This window comes from Anser cygnoides, chromosome W (genome assembly GCF_040182565.1).
Source record: "Anser cygnoides isolate HZ-2024a breed goose chromosome W, Taihu_goose_T2T_genome, whole genome shotgun sequence".
Classification (NCBI taxonomy): domain Eukaryota; kingdom Metazoa; phylum Chordata; class Aves; order Anseriformes; family Anatidae; genus Anser; species Anser cygnoides.
In genome coordinates, this window is record NC_089911.1 from 3857609 (window position 1) to 3872993 (window position 15385).

General features: G+C 68.0%; 1 protein-coding gene across 1 annotated transcript in view; it reads left to right on the forward strand.

Moving 5' to 3' along the window:
• LOC136788703 (neurexin-2-like) overlaps positions 1–15385 on the forward strand; it is an 83623-nt gene that overhangs the window by 36074 nt on the left and 32164 nt on the right. The window contains 6 exon segments of the mRNA XM_066987333.1: positions 2510–2536; positions 5907–6026; positions 7762–8146; positions 11160–11354; positions 13001–13173; positions 14518–14637. Of these exon segments, the coding sequence (XP_066843434.1) occupies positions 2510–2536; positions 5907–6026; positions 7762–8146; positions 11160–11354; positions 13001–13173; positions 14518–14637 (1020 nt within the window).

Consider the following 15385-nt stretch of genomic DNA (forward strand, 5'->3'; position numbering starts at 1 on the left):
ATCCCAATCCCATTATCCCTACCCCAATCCCATTATCTCCATCCAATCCCACCCCAATCCCATTAACCCCACCCCATCCTATCCCATCATCCCCACCCCAATCCCACCGTCCCAATCCCAATCCCATTATCCCCATCCCAATCCCATCATCCCCACCCCAATTCCATTAACCCCATCCCATCCCAATCCCATCATCCCCACCCCAATCCCATTATCCCCTTCCCAATCCCATTATCTCCATCCAATCCCACCCCAATCCCATCATCCCCATCCCAATCCCATTAACCCCATCCCAATCCCATTATCCCCACCCCATCCCAATCCCATTATTTCCATCCCATCCACCCCAATCCCATCATCCCCACCCCAATCCCATTAACCCCACCCCAATCCCATTAACCCCATCCCATCCCAATCCCAATATTCCCATCCCAATCCCATTATCCCCATCCCAATCCCATTATCCCCATCCCAATCCCATCATCCCCACCCCAATCCCTTTAACCCCACCCCAATCCCATTATTCCAATCCCACCCCAATCCTGTCATCCCCACCCCAATCCCATTAACCCCATCCCACCCCAATCCCACCATCCCAATCCCAATCCCATTATCCCCACCCCATCCCAATCCCAATATTTCCATCCCATCCCACCCCAATCCCATTAACCCCATCCCACCCCAATCCCATTATCCCCATCCCAATCCCATTATCCCTACCCCAATCCCATTATCTCCATCCAATCCCACCCCAATCCCATTAACCCCACCCCATCCTATCCCATCATCCCCACCCCAATCCCGCCGTCCCAATCCCAATCCCATTATCCCCATCCCAATCCCATCATCCCCACCCCAATCCCATTAACCCCATCCCATCCCAATCCCATCATCCCCACCCCAATCCCATCATCCCCACCCCAATCCCATTATCCCCATCCCAATCCCATTATCTCCATCCAATCCCACCCCAATCCCATCATCCCCATCCCAATCCCATTAACCCCATCCCAATTGCATTATCCCCACCCCATCCCAATCCCATTATTTCCATCCCATCCCACCCCAATCCCATTATCCCCATCCCAATCCCATCATCCCCACCCCAATCCCATTAATCCCACCCCAATCCCATTAACCCCATCCTACCCCAATCCCATCATCCCCACCCCAATCCCATCATCCCCACCCCAATCCCATTAATCCCACCCCAATCCCATTAACCCCATCCTACCCCAATCCCATCATCCCCACCCCAATCCCCCTGTCCCAATCCCAATCCCATTAACCCCATTCCAATCCCATTATCTCCATCCCATCCCCCTCCAATCCCATTAACCCCACCCTAATCCCATTAACCCCATCCCACCCCAATCCCATCATCCCCACCCCAATCCCATTAATCCCACCCCAATCCCATTAACCCCATCCCAATCCCATTAACCCCATCCTACCCCAATCCCATCATCCCCACCCCAATCCCCCTGTCCCAATCCCAATCCCATTAACCCCATTCCAATCCCATTATCTCCATCCCATCCCCCTCCAATCCCATTAACCCCACCCTAATCCCATTAACCCCATCCCACCCCAATCCCATCATCCCCACCCCAATCCCATCATCCCCACCCCAATCCCATTAATCCCACCCCAATCCCATTAACCCCATCCTACCCCAATCCCATCATCCCCACCCCAATCCCCCTGTCCCAATCCCAATCCCATTAACCCCATTCCAATCCCATTATCTCCATCCCATCCCCCTCCAATCCCATTAACCCCACCCTAATCCCATTAACCCCATCCCACCCCAATCCCATCATCCCCACCCCAATCCCATTAATCCCACCCCAATCCCATTAACCCCATCCCAATCCCATTAACCCCATCCTACCCCAATCCCATCATCCCCACCCCAATCCCCCTGTCCCAATCCCAATCCCATTAACCCCATCCCAATCCCATTATCTCCATCCCATCCCCCTCCAATCCCATTAACCCCACCCTAATCCCATTAACCCCATCCCACCCCAATCCCATTATCCCCACCCCAATCCCATTAATCCCACCCCAATCCCATTAACCCCATCCCAATCCCATTAACCCCATCCTACCCCAATCCCATCATCCCCACCCCAATCCCCCTGTCCCAATCCCAATCCCATTAACCCCATCCCAATCCCATTATCTCCATCCCATCCCCCTCCAATCCCATTAACCCCACCCTAATCCCATTAACCCCATCCCACCCCAATCCCATTATCCCCACCCCAATCCCATTATCCCCACCCCAATCCCATCATCCCCACCCCAATCCCATTAACCCCACCCCAATCCCATTAACCCCACCCCACCCCAATCCCGCCGTCCCAATCCCAATCCCATTACCCGCCCCCCCGCCCCCCCGGCACCTCGCGGCCCCCCCCCGGCCCCCTCCCCGCTCGTCCCCCGGGGCCGGCGCCGGCGGCGGCTGCGCGAAGGGCCTGATCCTGCTCTCTTCTCTCCCCAGACTGCGTGCGCGTGGGCTGCCACCCCAGTAAGTGTGCCCCCCCCCGCCCCCCCCCGGGGTGCCTGGGTCCCCCCCCCACCCCTGGGTGCACCCCCCCCACCCCTGGGTGCCCCCCCCCTACCCTCGTGTGCCCCCCTCCCCCCCTTGTGTGCCCAGCTCCCCCCCTTGGGTGCCCCCCCCCACCTTTGGGTGCTCCCCCCCCCCTTTGATTGCCCCCCCCGGGCCCCCTTGGTCCCCTGGGTGCCCCCCCAGGTCTCCTGAAACCCCCCCCGCACACACGCGTGTGTCCCGGCCGTGCACACGCGTGTGGGGACGGGCTGGGGGGGGGTAGGGGGGGGCGCCGTGTGAATTCAGGTAAGGAGGGGGGTTGCACGCGCGCGTGCAAGGGGTGGTGTGTCGCCGTGGTGCAAGGAGAGGGGGTGTAAATGCACGCGTTTGTGCAAGGGGGGGCACACGCACACGTGTGTGTGTGTGGGGACTGCACACGCATGCAAGGACTGGGGACACGCGCGTGTGCAAGGGGTGCGGTGGGGGGGGTGGGGGGGGGCGCTGCTGTCGCCGTCGTGCGAGAAGAGGTGCGTGTGGGGCGTGCAAATGCGCAGGCGTGTGCAAGGAGGGAGGCACGTGCGTGAGAAGCCCACGCGCACACGTGTGCAAGGCCTGGGGGCGTGCGCGTGTGCAAGGGCTGGTGTTACGCACATGCAAGGCTGCGCAGCGGCCGGGGGGGGTCCCAGTGACACACGCGTGTGCACAGAGGGTGGTGTGGGGAGGGGACACGCGTGTGTGCCACGCACGCCCGGACCCGGCGAGGACGCAGGTGAGTGTGGTCCCCTTGCACGAGGACCCCCTCCCCCCAGGGTGGCCCCGTCCCCAAGGACCCAGGCGCCCCCCCCCCCCCCCGTGCCCCCATCGCGTGTCCTGGGGCGGGGGCACACGCGTGTGCAGCCTTGCACACACGTTGCACACGTATGGCCTGTGGTTGTGCACAGGCGTGCAAGTGTTACGGCCGTGCACAGACGTGCGGACGTGTGTTCACGTGTCCTGCAGCTGTGCATGGATGTGTGCGCACACACGTGTGCACGTGCACACGCGTGTGCACCCCCACCCTCTCTGCATGCTCCCCCTCCCCACCCCGTGTCCCCTCCTGTGTCCCCCCCGCGTGTCCCCCGGCTGGTGCACACGCTGGTGCCCCATGGCTGGGCTGGCACAAGCGTGTGCAAGGCACGTGCACGCCCCGTGTGCTCGTGTGCAGCGCTTGTGAGCGTGCGGGTGTGCACGGGGCTGAGTGTGTTTGCTGGGGGGGGGGGGTGAGTGTGCACGGGGCTTTAGGTGTGTGGTTGTGCACGGTGCTCTGGTGTCTGCGCGTGCACGGTGGGTGCTGGGTGTGCGCTGGGTGTGCGCTGGGTGTGCATTGGGTGTACTGGGTGTGTACGGGGTGCGCTGGGTGTGTGCTGGGTGCCCTGAGTGTGCATTGGGTGCCCTGGGTGTGAGTTGGGTGTGCTGGGGGTGCACTGGGTGCACTGGACGTGTGCTGAGTGTGCACTGGGTGCACGCTGGGTGCTCTGGGTGCCCACTGGGTGTATGTTGGGTGCCCTGAGTGTGTGCTGGGTGTGCCCCGAGTGTGCTCTGAGTGTGCCCCAGGCATGCTGGGTGTGCACTGGGTGTGCAGAGTGTGTATTGGGTGTGTGCTGGGTGTGCCCCGGGTACACACTGGGTGCCCTGGGTGCCCACTGGGTGTACGTTGGGTGCCCTGAGTGTGCCCTGAGTGTGCACTGGGTGTGTGTTGGGCGCATGCTGGGTGCTCTGGCTGCACACTGGGTGTATGTTGGGTGTGCTGGGTGCCCTGAGTGTGCCCTGGGTGTGCCGAGAGTGCACTGGGTGCGTGTTGGGTGTGCACTGGATGTATGTTGGGTGCCCACCGGGTGTACGTTGGGTGCCCTGAGTGTGCCCTGAGTGTGCACTGGGTGTATGTTGGGTGCCCTGGGTGTGTGCTGGGTGCCCTGAGTGTGCACTGAGTGTGCCTTGGGTGTGCCGAGTGTGCACTGGGTGCGTGTTGGGTGCCTTGGGTGCATGCTGGGTGCCTTGGGTGCTCACTGGGTGTATGTAGGGTGCCCTGAGCGTGCCCCGAGTGTGCACTGGGCATACGTTGGGTGCCCTGGGTGTGTGCTGGGTGCCCTGAGTGTGCACTGGGTGTGCACTGGGTGTGCCGAGTGTGCCCTGGGTGTGCCGACTGTGCACTGGGTGCGTGTTGGGTGCGCACTGGATGTATGTTGTGTGCCCTGGGCGCCCGCTGGGTGTACGTTGGGTGCCCGAGCGTGCCTTGAGTGTGCACTGGGTGTGTGCTGGGTGCCCTGAGTGTGCCCTGGGTGTGCACTGGATGTGCCGAGTGTGCACTGGGTGCGTGTTGGGTGCGCACTGGATGTACGTTGGGTGCACTGGGTGCACGCTGGGTGCCCTGGGTGCCCACTGGGTGTTTATAGGGTGCCCTGGGTGTGTGCTGGGTGCCCTGAGTGTGCACTGGGTGTGCACTGGGCGCGCCGAGTGTGCCCTGGGTGTGCCGAGTGTGCACTGGGTGCATGTTGGGTGCCCTGGGTGCGTGCTGGGTGTACGCTGGGTGCCCTGAGTGTGCCCTGAGTGTGCCCTGGGTGTATGTTGGGTGCCCTGGGTGTGTGCTGGGTGCCCTGAGTGTGCACTGGGTGTGCCCTGGGCGTGCCGAGTGTGCACTGGTTGCATGTTGGGCGCCCACTGGATGTACGTTGGGTGCCCTGGGTGCGTGCTGGGTGCCCCGGGCGCCCGCTGGGTGTACGTTGGGTGCCCTGAGTGTGCCCTGGGTGTGTGCTGGGTGCCCTGAGTGTGCCCTGAGTGTGCCCTGAGTGTGCCCTGGGTGTATGTTGGGTGCCCTGGGTGTGTGCTGGGTGCCCTGAGTGTGCACTGGGTGTGCCCTGGGTGTGCCGAGTGTGCACTGGTTGCATGTTGGGCGCCCACTGGATGTACGTTGGGTGCCCTGGGTGCGTGCTGGGTGCCCCGGGCGCCCGCTGGGTGTACGTTGGGTGCCCTGAGTGTGCCCTGGGTGTGTGCTGGGTGCCCTGAGTGTGCCCTGAGTGTGCCCTGAGTGTGCCCTGGGTGTATGTTGGGTGCCCTGGGTGTGTGCTGGGTGCCCTGAGTGTGCCCTGAGTGTGCCCTGAGTGTGCCCTGAGTGTGCTGAGTGTGCCCTGGGCGTGCCGAGTGTGCACTGGTTGCATGTTGGGCGCCCACTGGGTGTACGTTGGTTGCCCTGGGTGCGCGCTGGGTGCCCCGGGCGCCCGCTGGGTGTACGTTGGGTGCCCTGAGTGTGCCCCGAGCGTGCCCCGAGCGTGCCCCGGGCGTGCCCCGGGCGTGCGCTGACGGCCTGGCGCAGGCAAGGGCCCCGAGACGCTGGTGGCGGGGCAGCGGCTGGACGACAACGAGTGGCACAGCGTGCGCGTCCTGCGCCGCGGGCGCAGCCTCCAGCTCTCCGTCGACAACGTCACCGTCGAGGGTAGGGGGCTTGGGGGGGTTGGGGGGGGCTTGGGGGGGTTGGGGGGGGTCTATGGGGACGGGGGGGGGCTGGGGTGGGGGGTCTGTGGGGATGGGGGGGGGTCTATGGGGACGGGGGTCTGTGGAATGTGGGAGGGGGTCTTCGGGTCTTTGGGGACTTGGGGGGGGGGGCTATGGGGATGGGGGGGGCTTTGGGGACATTGGGGGGGTCTTTGGGGTCATGGGGGGTCTGTGGGGACATGGGAGGGGGACTGTGGGGTCCACAGGGATGTGGGAGGGGGTCTATGGGGACATGGGGATGTGGGGGAGTTTATGGGGACATGGGAGGGGGTCCTGGAGCTCCATGGGGCCATGGCACGGGGACACGCAGCCCCACGGGGATTTGGGGCCATGGCACACGGCCGTGGAGCTCCACGGGGACTTGGGGTCACGGCACACGGCCATGGGGCTCCACGGGGACTTGGGGCCATGGCACACGGCCACGAGGCCCCACGGGGACTTGGGGACACGGTGTATGGCCATGGAGCTCCACGGGGACTTGGGGTCACGGCGCATGGACACGAAACCCCGTGGGGATCTGGGGCCATGACACACGGCCGTGGAGCTCCATGGGGACTTGGACCATGGGGTCATAGGTCTATGGGTCATGGCACATGGACACGAGGCCCCATGGGGACTTGATCCATGGGGTCACAGGTCCATGGGTGATGACACGTGGACACGAAGCCCCTTGGGGACCTGGGGACACGGTGTATGGCCATGGAGCTCAAATGGGGACTTGGGGTCGCGGCACATGGACACGAAACCCCGTGGGGATCTGGGGCCGTGACACACGGCCACGAGGCCCCACGGGGACTTGGGGACACGGTGTATGGCCATGGAGCTCCACGGGGTCTTGGGGCTGTGGGGCAAGGACACGAAACCCCATGGGGATTTGGGGCCATGGCACGTGGACGTGGAGCCCCACGGGGACTTGATCCATGGGGTCACAGGTCCATGGGTGATGACACACGGACACGAAACCCCATGGGGACTTGGGGCCGTGACACACGGCCATGAGGCCCCATGGGGACTTGGGGACACGGTGTATGGCCGTGGAGCTCCACAGGGACTTGGGGCCGTGGGGCATGGACACGAAACCCCATGGGGATTTGGGGCCACGGCACGTGGACGTGGAGCCCCACGGGGACTTGAAGTCACGGCACATGGACACGAGGCCCCATGGGGACTTGGACCATGGGGTCACAGGTCCATGGGTGATGACACACGGACACGAAACCCCGTGGGGACTTGGGGCCAAGACACACGGCCATGGAGATCCGTGGCAATTTGGGGCCGTGACACGTGGACAGGAAACCCCATGGGGATTTGGGGCCATGGCACGTGGACGTGGAGCTCCACGGGGACTCGGGGCCGTGACACGCAGACGTGGAGCTCCATGGGGACTTGGGGTCACGGCACATGGACACGAAACCCCATGGGGACTTGGGGCCATGGCACGTGGACGTGGAGCTCCATGGGGACTTGGGGCTGTGACACGTGGACACGAAACCCCATGGGGACTTGGGGCCATGGCACACGGCCACGAGGCCCCACGGGGACTTGGGGACACGGTGTATGGCCATGGAGCTCCACGGGGACTCGGGGCCGTGACACGCGGACACGGAGCCCCTCGGGGACCTCGCTCCCCACACGCCGCCCCCCTCATCCCCGTCCCCCCATCCCCGTCCCCGCAGGCCAGCTGTCGGGCGCCCACACCCGCCTGGAGCTGCACAGCATCGAGACGGGGATGGTGACGGAGCGGCGCTTCCTGGCCGCCGTCCCCTCCAACTTCCTGGGCCACCTCAGCGGCCTCCTCTTCAACGGCCTCCCCTACCTCGACCTCTGCAAGAACGGCGACCTCAGCTCCGCCTGCGAGCTCAACGCCCGCTTCGGCCGCCGCGCCATCGTGGCCGACCCCGTGGCCTTCCGGGGCCGCGGCTCCTACGTGGCGCTGGCCACGCTGCAGGCCTACGGCTCCATGCACCTCTTCTTCCAGTTCCGCACCTCGGCCCCCGACGGCCTCCTGCTCTTCAACGGCGGCGACGGCAACGACTTCCTGGCCGTCGAGCTCGTCAAGGGGTGAGGGGGTTGGGGGGGGGTTGGGGGGGGGGTTTGGAGGCCTTAGGGGGTGCTCGGGGACCTTCTGGGGGACCTTGGGGAGCTCTTGGGGACCTCTTGGGGTGCTTGGGGACCTGCTGGGGGACCTTGGGGACCTCTTGGGGTGCTTGGGGACCTGCTGGGGGACCTTGGGGAGCTCCTAGGGAGCTTGGGGACCTCATGGGGGCCTCTTGGGGTGCTCGGGGACCTTCTGGGAACCTCTTGGGGAGCTTGGGGACCTCGGGGACCTTGGGGAGCTCCTGGGGACCTCTTGGGGTGCTCAGGGGCCTCCTGGGGACCTCTTGGGGTGCTCGGGGACCTTCTGGGAACCTCTTGGGGAGCTTGGGGACCTCGGGGACCTTGGGGAGCTCCTGGGGACCTCTTGGGGTGCTCGGGGACCTTCTGGGAACCTCTTGGGGAGCTTGGGGACCTCGGGGACCTTGGGGACCTCCTGGGAACCTCTTGGGGATCTTCTGGGGGACCTTGGAGACCTCTTGGGGCGCTTGGGGACCTCCTGGGAACCTCTTGGGGATCTCCTGGGGGACCTTAGGGGGGATTGGGGGGGTTTGGGGGGGTTGGGGGGGGTCCTGGAGGCCTGAGGGGGTGCTTGGGGACCTTCTGGGGGACCTTGGGGAGCTCTTGAGGTGCTTGGGGACCTCACGGGGACCTCTTGGGGTGCTTGGGGGCCTCCTAGGGGACCTTGGGGATCTCCTGGGGGACCTGGGGGTGATCAGGGAGCTTGGGGACCTTGGGGACCTCCTAGGGGACCTTGGGGAGCTCCTGGGGACCTCTTGGGGTACTTGGGGACCTCCTGGGGGACCTCTTGGGGTGCTTGGGGGCCTCCTGGGGACCTCTTGGGGATCTCCTGGGGGACCTTGGAGACCTCTTGGGGCGCTCGGGGACCTTCTGGGAACCTCTTGGGGTGCTTGGGGACCTCCTGGGGACCTGGGGATGATCGAGGAGCTTGGGGACCTTGGGGACCTCCTAGGGGACCTTGGGGTGCTCCTGGGGACCTCTTGGGGTGCTTGGGGACCTCCTGGGGACCTGGGGGTGATCGAGGAGCTTGGGGACCTTGGGGACCTCCTAGGGGACCTTGGGGTGCTCCTGGGGACCTCTTGGGGTGCTTGGGGACCTCCTGGGGACCTGGGGGTGATGGGGGACCTTGGGGAGCTCCTGGGGTGCTTGGGGACCTCTTGGGGTGCTCGGGGGCCTCCTGGGAACCTCTTGGGGATCTCCTGGGGGACCTTGGGGGGGATTGGGGGGGTTGGGGCGGGGTTGGGGGGGTCCTGGAGGCCTTAGGGGGTGCTTGGGGACCTTCTGGGGGACCTTGGGGAGCTCTTGGGGTGCTTGGGGACCTCCTGGGGACCTTGGGGAGCTCCTGGGGACCTCTTGGGGTGCTTGGGGACCTCCTGGGGACCTCTTGGGGACCTGGGGGTGCTTGGGGACCTCCTGGGGGACCTCAGGGACCTCCTGGGGTGCTTGGGGAGGTTGGGGGCCTCCGGGGGACCTTGGGGTGCTCAGGGACCTCCTGGGGACCCCCTGAGCCTCTCGGGGACCTCGGGGACCTCCCGGACCCCCGTGGGATCCTGGGGACGTCCCCCTGGGCTCAGGCCCCTCCCCTTTTAATCAGCCCCGCCCCTCCGCTCAGGCCCCGCCCCCTCCGTTCAGACCCCGCCCCCCCGAGCTCAGGCCCCTCCCCCTTTGGTCAGGCCCCGCCCCCGGGCTCAGACCACGCCCCCTGGGCTCAGGCCACGCCCCTTGGGTGCAGACCACGCCCCCCGCCTTAGGTACCCCCATTACGTCTTCAACCTGGGCGATGGCCCCCTGGGCTCAGGCCCCTCCCCCTCCGGTCAGGCCCCGCCCCCTTCGGTCAGGCCCCGCCTCCTGGCTCAGGCCACGCCCCCTGACTCAGGCCCCGCCCCCTGACTCAGGCCCCGCCCCCTGACTCAGGCCCCGCCCCCTGGCTCAGACCACGCCCCCTGGCTCAGGCCCCGCCCCCTGGCTCAGGCCCCGCCCCCTGACTCAGGCCACGCCCCCTGGCTCAGGCCCCGCCCCCTGGCTCAGGCCCCGCCCCCTGACTCAGGCCCCGCCCCCTGACTCAGGCCCCGCCCCCTGACTCAGGCCACGCCCCCTGACTCAGGCCACGCCCCCTGACTCAGGCCCCGCCCCTTGACTCAGGCCACGCCCCCTGGCTCAGGCCCCGCCCCCCTGACTCAGGCCCCGCCCCCTGGCTCAGGCCACGCCCCCTGGCTCAGGCCACGCCCCCTGGCTCAGGCCCCGCCCCCTGACTCAGGCCCCGCCCCCTGACTCAGGCCCCGCCCCCTGACTCAGACCCCGCCCCCTGACTCAGACCCCGCCCCTGGCTCAGGCCACGCCCCCCTGACTCAGGCCCCGCCCCCTGGCTCAGACCACCCCCCGGGCTCAGGCCCCGCCCCCTGACTCAGGCCACGCCCCTCGGGCTCAGGCCCCGCCCCCTGGCTCAGGCCCCGCCCCCTGGCTCAGGCCCCGCCCCCTGGCTCAGGCCCCGCCCCCTGACTCAGGCCACGCCCCCTGGCTCAGGCCCCGCCCCCTGACTCAGGCCCCGCCCCCTGGCTCAGGCCCCGCCCCCTGACTCAGGCCCCGCCCCCTGGCTCAGGCCCCGCCCCCTGACTCAGGCCCCGCCCCCTGACTCAGGCCCCGCCCCCTGGCTCAGGCCCCGCCCCCTGACTCAGGCCCCGCCCCCTGGCTCAGGCCCCGCCCCTGACTCAGGCCCCGCCCCCTGACTCAGGCCCCGCCCCCTGACTCAGGCCACGCCCCCTGGCTCAGGCCCCGCCCCCTGGCTCAGGCCCCGCCCCCTGGCTCAGGCCCCGCCCCCTGACTCAGGCCCCGCCCCCTGACTCAGGCCACGCCCCCTGGCTCAGGCCCCGCCCCCTGGCTCAGGCCCCGCCCCTGGCTCAGGCCCCGCCCCTGGCTCAGGCCCCGCCCCCCTGGCTCAGGCCCCCCCCCCCCGGTGCAGGTACATCCACTACGTGTTCGACCTGGGCGACGGCCCCTCGCTGATGAAGGGCAACTCGGAGCAGCCGCTGCACGACGGGCGCTGGCACGAGGTGGCCGTGGCCCGCGAGGGGGGCGCCCTGCACGCGCTGCGGGTGGACGGGCGCCCCGTCACCCAGCACGGCCAGGGGGCGCGCAACCTCGACCTGAAGGGTGAGCGGGGGGGGGGGGCGAGGGGGGGGGGGGGGGGGGGCATCTATGGGGGGGGAACCTGGGGGGGGGAGCTGGGGGGGGAACCTATGGGGGGGGGGGGAACCTAGGGGGGGGGGGGAACATATTGGGGGGGGGGACCTGGGGGGGGGGGGAGCTGGGGGGGGGCATCTATGGGGGGGGCATCTATGGAGGGGGGACCTGTGGGGAGGGCACCTATGGGGGGGGGGGGACCTGGGGGGTGCCTATGGGGGGGGGCATCTATGGGGGGGGGAACATATTGGGGGGGGGACCTGTGGGGGGGGGGGACACCTGTGGGGGGGGGAGCCTATGGGGGGGGAACCTATGGGGGGGTGCCTATGGGGGGACAGCTAAGGGGGGGGGGGACCTGTGGGGGGGGAACCTATGGGGGGGGAGCTGGGGGGGCACTTATAGGGGGGGGACCTGTGGGGGGGAACCTGTGGGGGGGGTACCTATGGGGGGGGCACCTGGGGGGGCGCCTATGGGGGGGGCACCTATGGGGGGGGGGGAGCTGTGGGGGGGGAACCTATGGGGGGGGTGCCTATGGGGGGACAGCTATGGGGGGGGGACCTGTGGGGGGGGAACCTATGGGGGGGGGAGCTGGGGGGGGGCACTTATAGGGGGGGGACCTGTGGGGGGGAACCTGTGGGGGGGGATGCCTATGGGGGGGGGCACCTGGGGGGGGAACCTGTGGGGGGGGGAACCTGTGGGGGGAACCTATGGGGGGGGGACCTGTCGGGGGGGGAGCCTATAAGGGGGAGAGCTGGGGGGGCACTTATGGGGGGGCACCTATGGAGGGGGACCTGTGGGGAGGGCACCTATGGGGGGGACACCTGGGGGGGGGTGCCTATGGGGGGGGCATCTATGGGGGGAACATATTGGGGGGGACCTGTGGGGGGGGGGAGCTGGGGGGGGCGAGGGGGGGGAACCTATGGGGGGGGGCAACTATGGGGGGGGACGTATGGGGGGGGACATGGGGGAGGGCGCCTATGGGGGGGGTACCTATGGGGGGGGGGAGCTGTGGGGGGGAACCTATGGGGGGTGCCTATGGGGGGACAGCTATGGGGGGGGGGACCTGTGTGGGGGGAGCCTATGGGGGGGGGTGAGTGGGGGGAACCTATGGGGGGGCATCTATGGGGGGACAGCTATGGGGGGGGGACACCTGTGGGGGGAACCTATGGGGGGTACCTATGGGGGGGGGCAGCTGGGGGGCGCCCATGGGGGGGGACCTGGGGGGGGGGACCTGTGGGGGGAATCTATGGGGGGCGCCTATGGGGGGGTCCTGTGGGGGGCACCCATGGGGGAGGCAGCTATGGGGGGGGGGGGGGGCGCCTATGGGGGCGGAACCTGTGGGGGGGCACCTATGGGGGTGCCTATGGGGGGGCACCTATGGGGGGGGTGAACCTGGGGGGGGGTGCCTACGGGGGGCACCTATGGGGGAGGACACCTATGGGGGGGCACCAATGGGGGGGGGCACCTATGGGGGGGCTATAAAGGGGGGGGGTCACCCAAGGGGGGTCTGTAAAGGGGGGTGATGGAAGAGGGGGTGATGGAAGGGGGGTGATGGAAGGGGTTGTCAGTGGGGTCTCCCCCCCTGTGCCCCCCCCCCCGACACCCGGTGCCCCCCCCCAGGGGAGCTGTTCGTGGGGGGGCCCCTCGGGCGCTGCTGGGGCGCCTGCCGCGCCTGGTGGCCTCGCGGGGGGGCTTCCAGGGCTGCCTGGCCTCCCTCGACCTCAACGGGCGCCTGCCCGACCTGCTGGGGGACGCGCTGCACCGCGGGGGGGGCGTCCAGCGGGGCTGCCAGGGTGAGTGGGGGGGGGGCTGGGGGGTACATGGGGGTTGGGGGGGATATGGGGGGGTTTGGGGGGGATATGGGGGGATATCGGGGGGTTTGGGGGATGCGCTGCACGGCGGGGGGCATCCAGCGGGGCTGCCAGGGTGAGTGGGGGGGGGGGGGGGGGGGGGTACGGGGGGATTGGGGGGGTTTGGGGGGGATATGGGGGGGTTTGGGGGGATACGGGGGGTTTGGGGGGGGGTTTGGGGGGGGGGTTATGGGGGGGGGTTTGGGGGGGGGGATATGGGGGGGGTTGGGGGGGGTATGGGGGGGGGATATGGGGGGGATATGGGGGGTTTGGGGGGGATATGGGGGGGGTTGGGGGGGATACAGGGGGATATGGGGGGGTTGGGGGGGATATGGGGGGCTTTGGGGGGGTATGGGGGGATATGGGGGGGGTTTGGGGGGGTTGGGACGTGCTGCACCGCGGGGGGGCGTCCAGCGGGGCTGCCAGGGTGAGTGGGGGGGGGCCGGGGGGGTACGGGGGGGTTGGGGGGGATATGGGGGGGTTTGGGGGGGATATGGGGGGGGGTATGGGGGGGATATGGGGGGATATGGGGGGTTTGGGATGCGCTGCACGGCAGGGGGGGGGCATCCAGCGGGGCTGCCAGGGTGAGTGGGGGGCTGGGGGGTACGGGGGGGTACGGGGGGGGTTATAGGGGGATATGGGGGGGGGTATGGGGGGGATACAGGGGGATATGGGGGGGGGGTTGGGGGGGGGATATGGGGGGGGTGGGGGGGTATGGGGGGGGGTGGGGGGGATATGGGGGGTTTGGGGGGGATATGGGGGGGGGGGGTGGGGGGGGATACGGGGGGGGATATGGGGGGGTTTGGGGGGGGGGATATGGGGGGGGGTTTGGGGGGGGTATGGGGGGGATATGGGGGGGGGTTTGGGGGGGGGGTTGGGACGCGCTGCACCGCGGGGGGCGTCCAGCGGGGCTGCCAGGGTGAGTGGGGGGGCTGGGGGGGTACGGGGGGGGGGGGGTTTGGGGGGGGGGTTATAGGGGGATATGGGGGGGATATGGGGGGGGTTGGGGGGATATGGGGGGATATGGGGGGGTTTGGGGGGCTTGGGGAAACGGGGGGGGTATGGGGGGGTTTGGGGGGCTACGGGGGGGGTCTGGGGTAAATGGGGGGGGAAATGCAGAGGGGGGCGCAGGGGGGCGCCCAGCGCTTCTGGGGTTGGAGTGGGGGGTCTGCAAGAGGGGCTCCCGTTCCCATCACTTAAAGCGGGCTGGAGGAGGCGCCACCCATGGGTGCCCCCTTGTTGCTGTACCCCCACCCATGGGTGCCCCCCCCTTGTGTCCCCCCCCAGGCCCCAGCACGACGTGCGCCGAGGATTCGTGCGCCAACCAGGGCGTGTGCCTGCAGCAGTGGGACGGCTTCAGCTGCGACTGCTCCATGAGCGCCCACCGCGGCCCCGCCTGCACCGAGCGTGGGTCCCGGGGGTCCGGGGGGTCCGGGGGGTCCTGGGGGTCCTGGGAGGGGTCCTGAGGGGTTTTGGGGGCTCCCGGGGGTTTTGGGGGGGGGGTCCGGGGGGTTTTGGAGGGGGTCCTGGGGGGTTTGGGGGGGTCCCAGGACCCTTTGCATGAGGAGCGGGGGCGTTGCGCAGGGTCCCCGGGTCCCCCCCCAGTGCGTTGTGCGAGGTGCAGGGGTCCCCTCGTGCGTTGCACGGGGTCTTTGTGTCCCCACGTGTGCGTTGCACAAGTCTCGGGAGTCCCCACGTGCATTGCACGAGGTGCAGGGGTCCCCTTGTGCATTGCACGGGGTCCCCTTCTGCATTGCACAAGTCTCAGGAGTCCCCCCGTGCATTGCACGAGGTGCAGGTTCCACAGCGCGTGGTGCACCGGGGAGTCCCCCCCTGGCATTGCACGAGGTGCAGGGGACCCCCTGTGCGTTGCACGGGGTCTTTGTGTCCCCATGTGTGTGTTGCACGAGGTGCAGGACTCCTCTTGTGCATTGCACGGGGTCTGTGTGTCCTTCGTGCATTGCACGGGGTCCCCAGGTGTGCGTTGCACAAGTCTTGGGAGTCCCCACGTGCATTGCGTGAGGTGCAGGGGTCTCCATGTGCATTGCACGAGGTGCAGGGCTCCTCTTGTGCGTTGCACGCGGTCTTTGTGTCCCCGGGTGTGCGTTGCACAAGTCTGAGGAGTCCTCCCCATGCATTGCACAAGGTGCAGGGG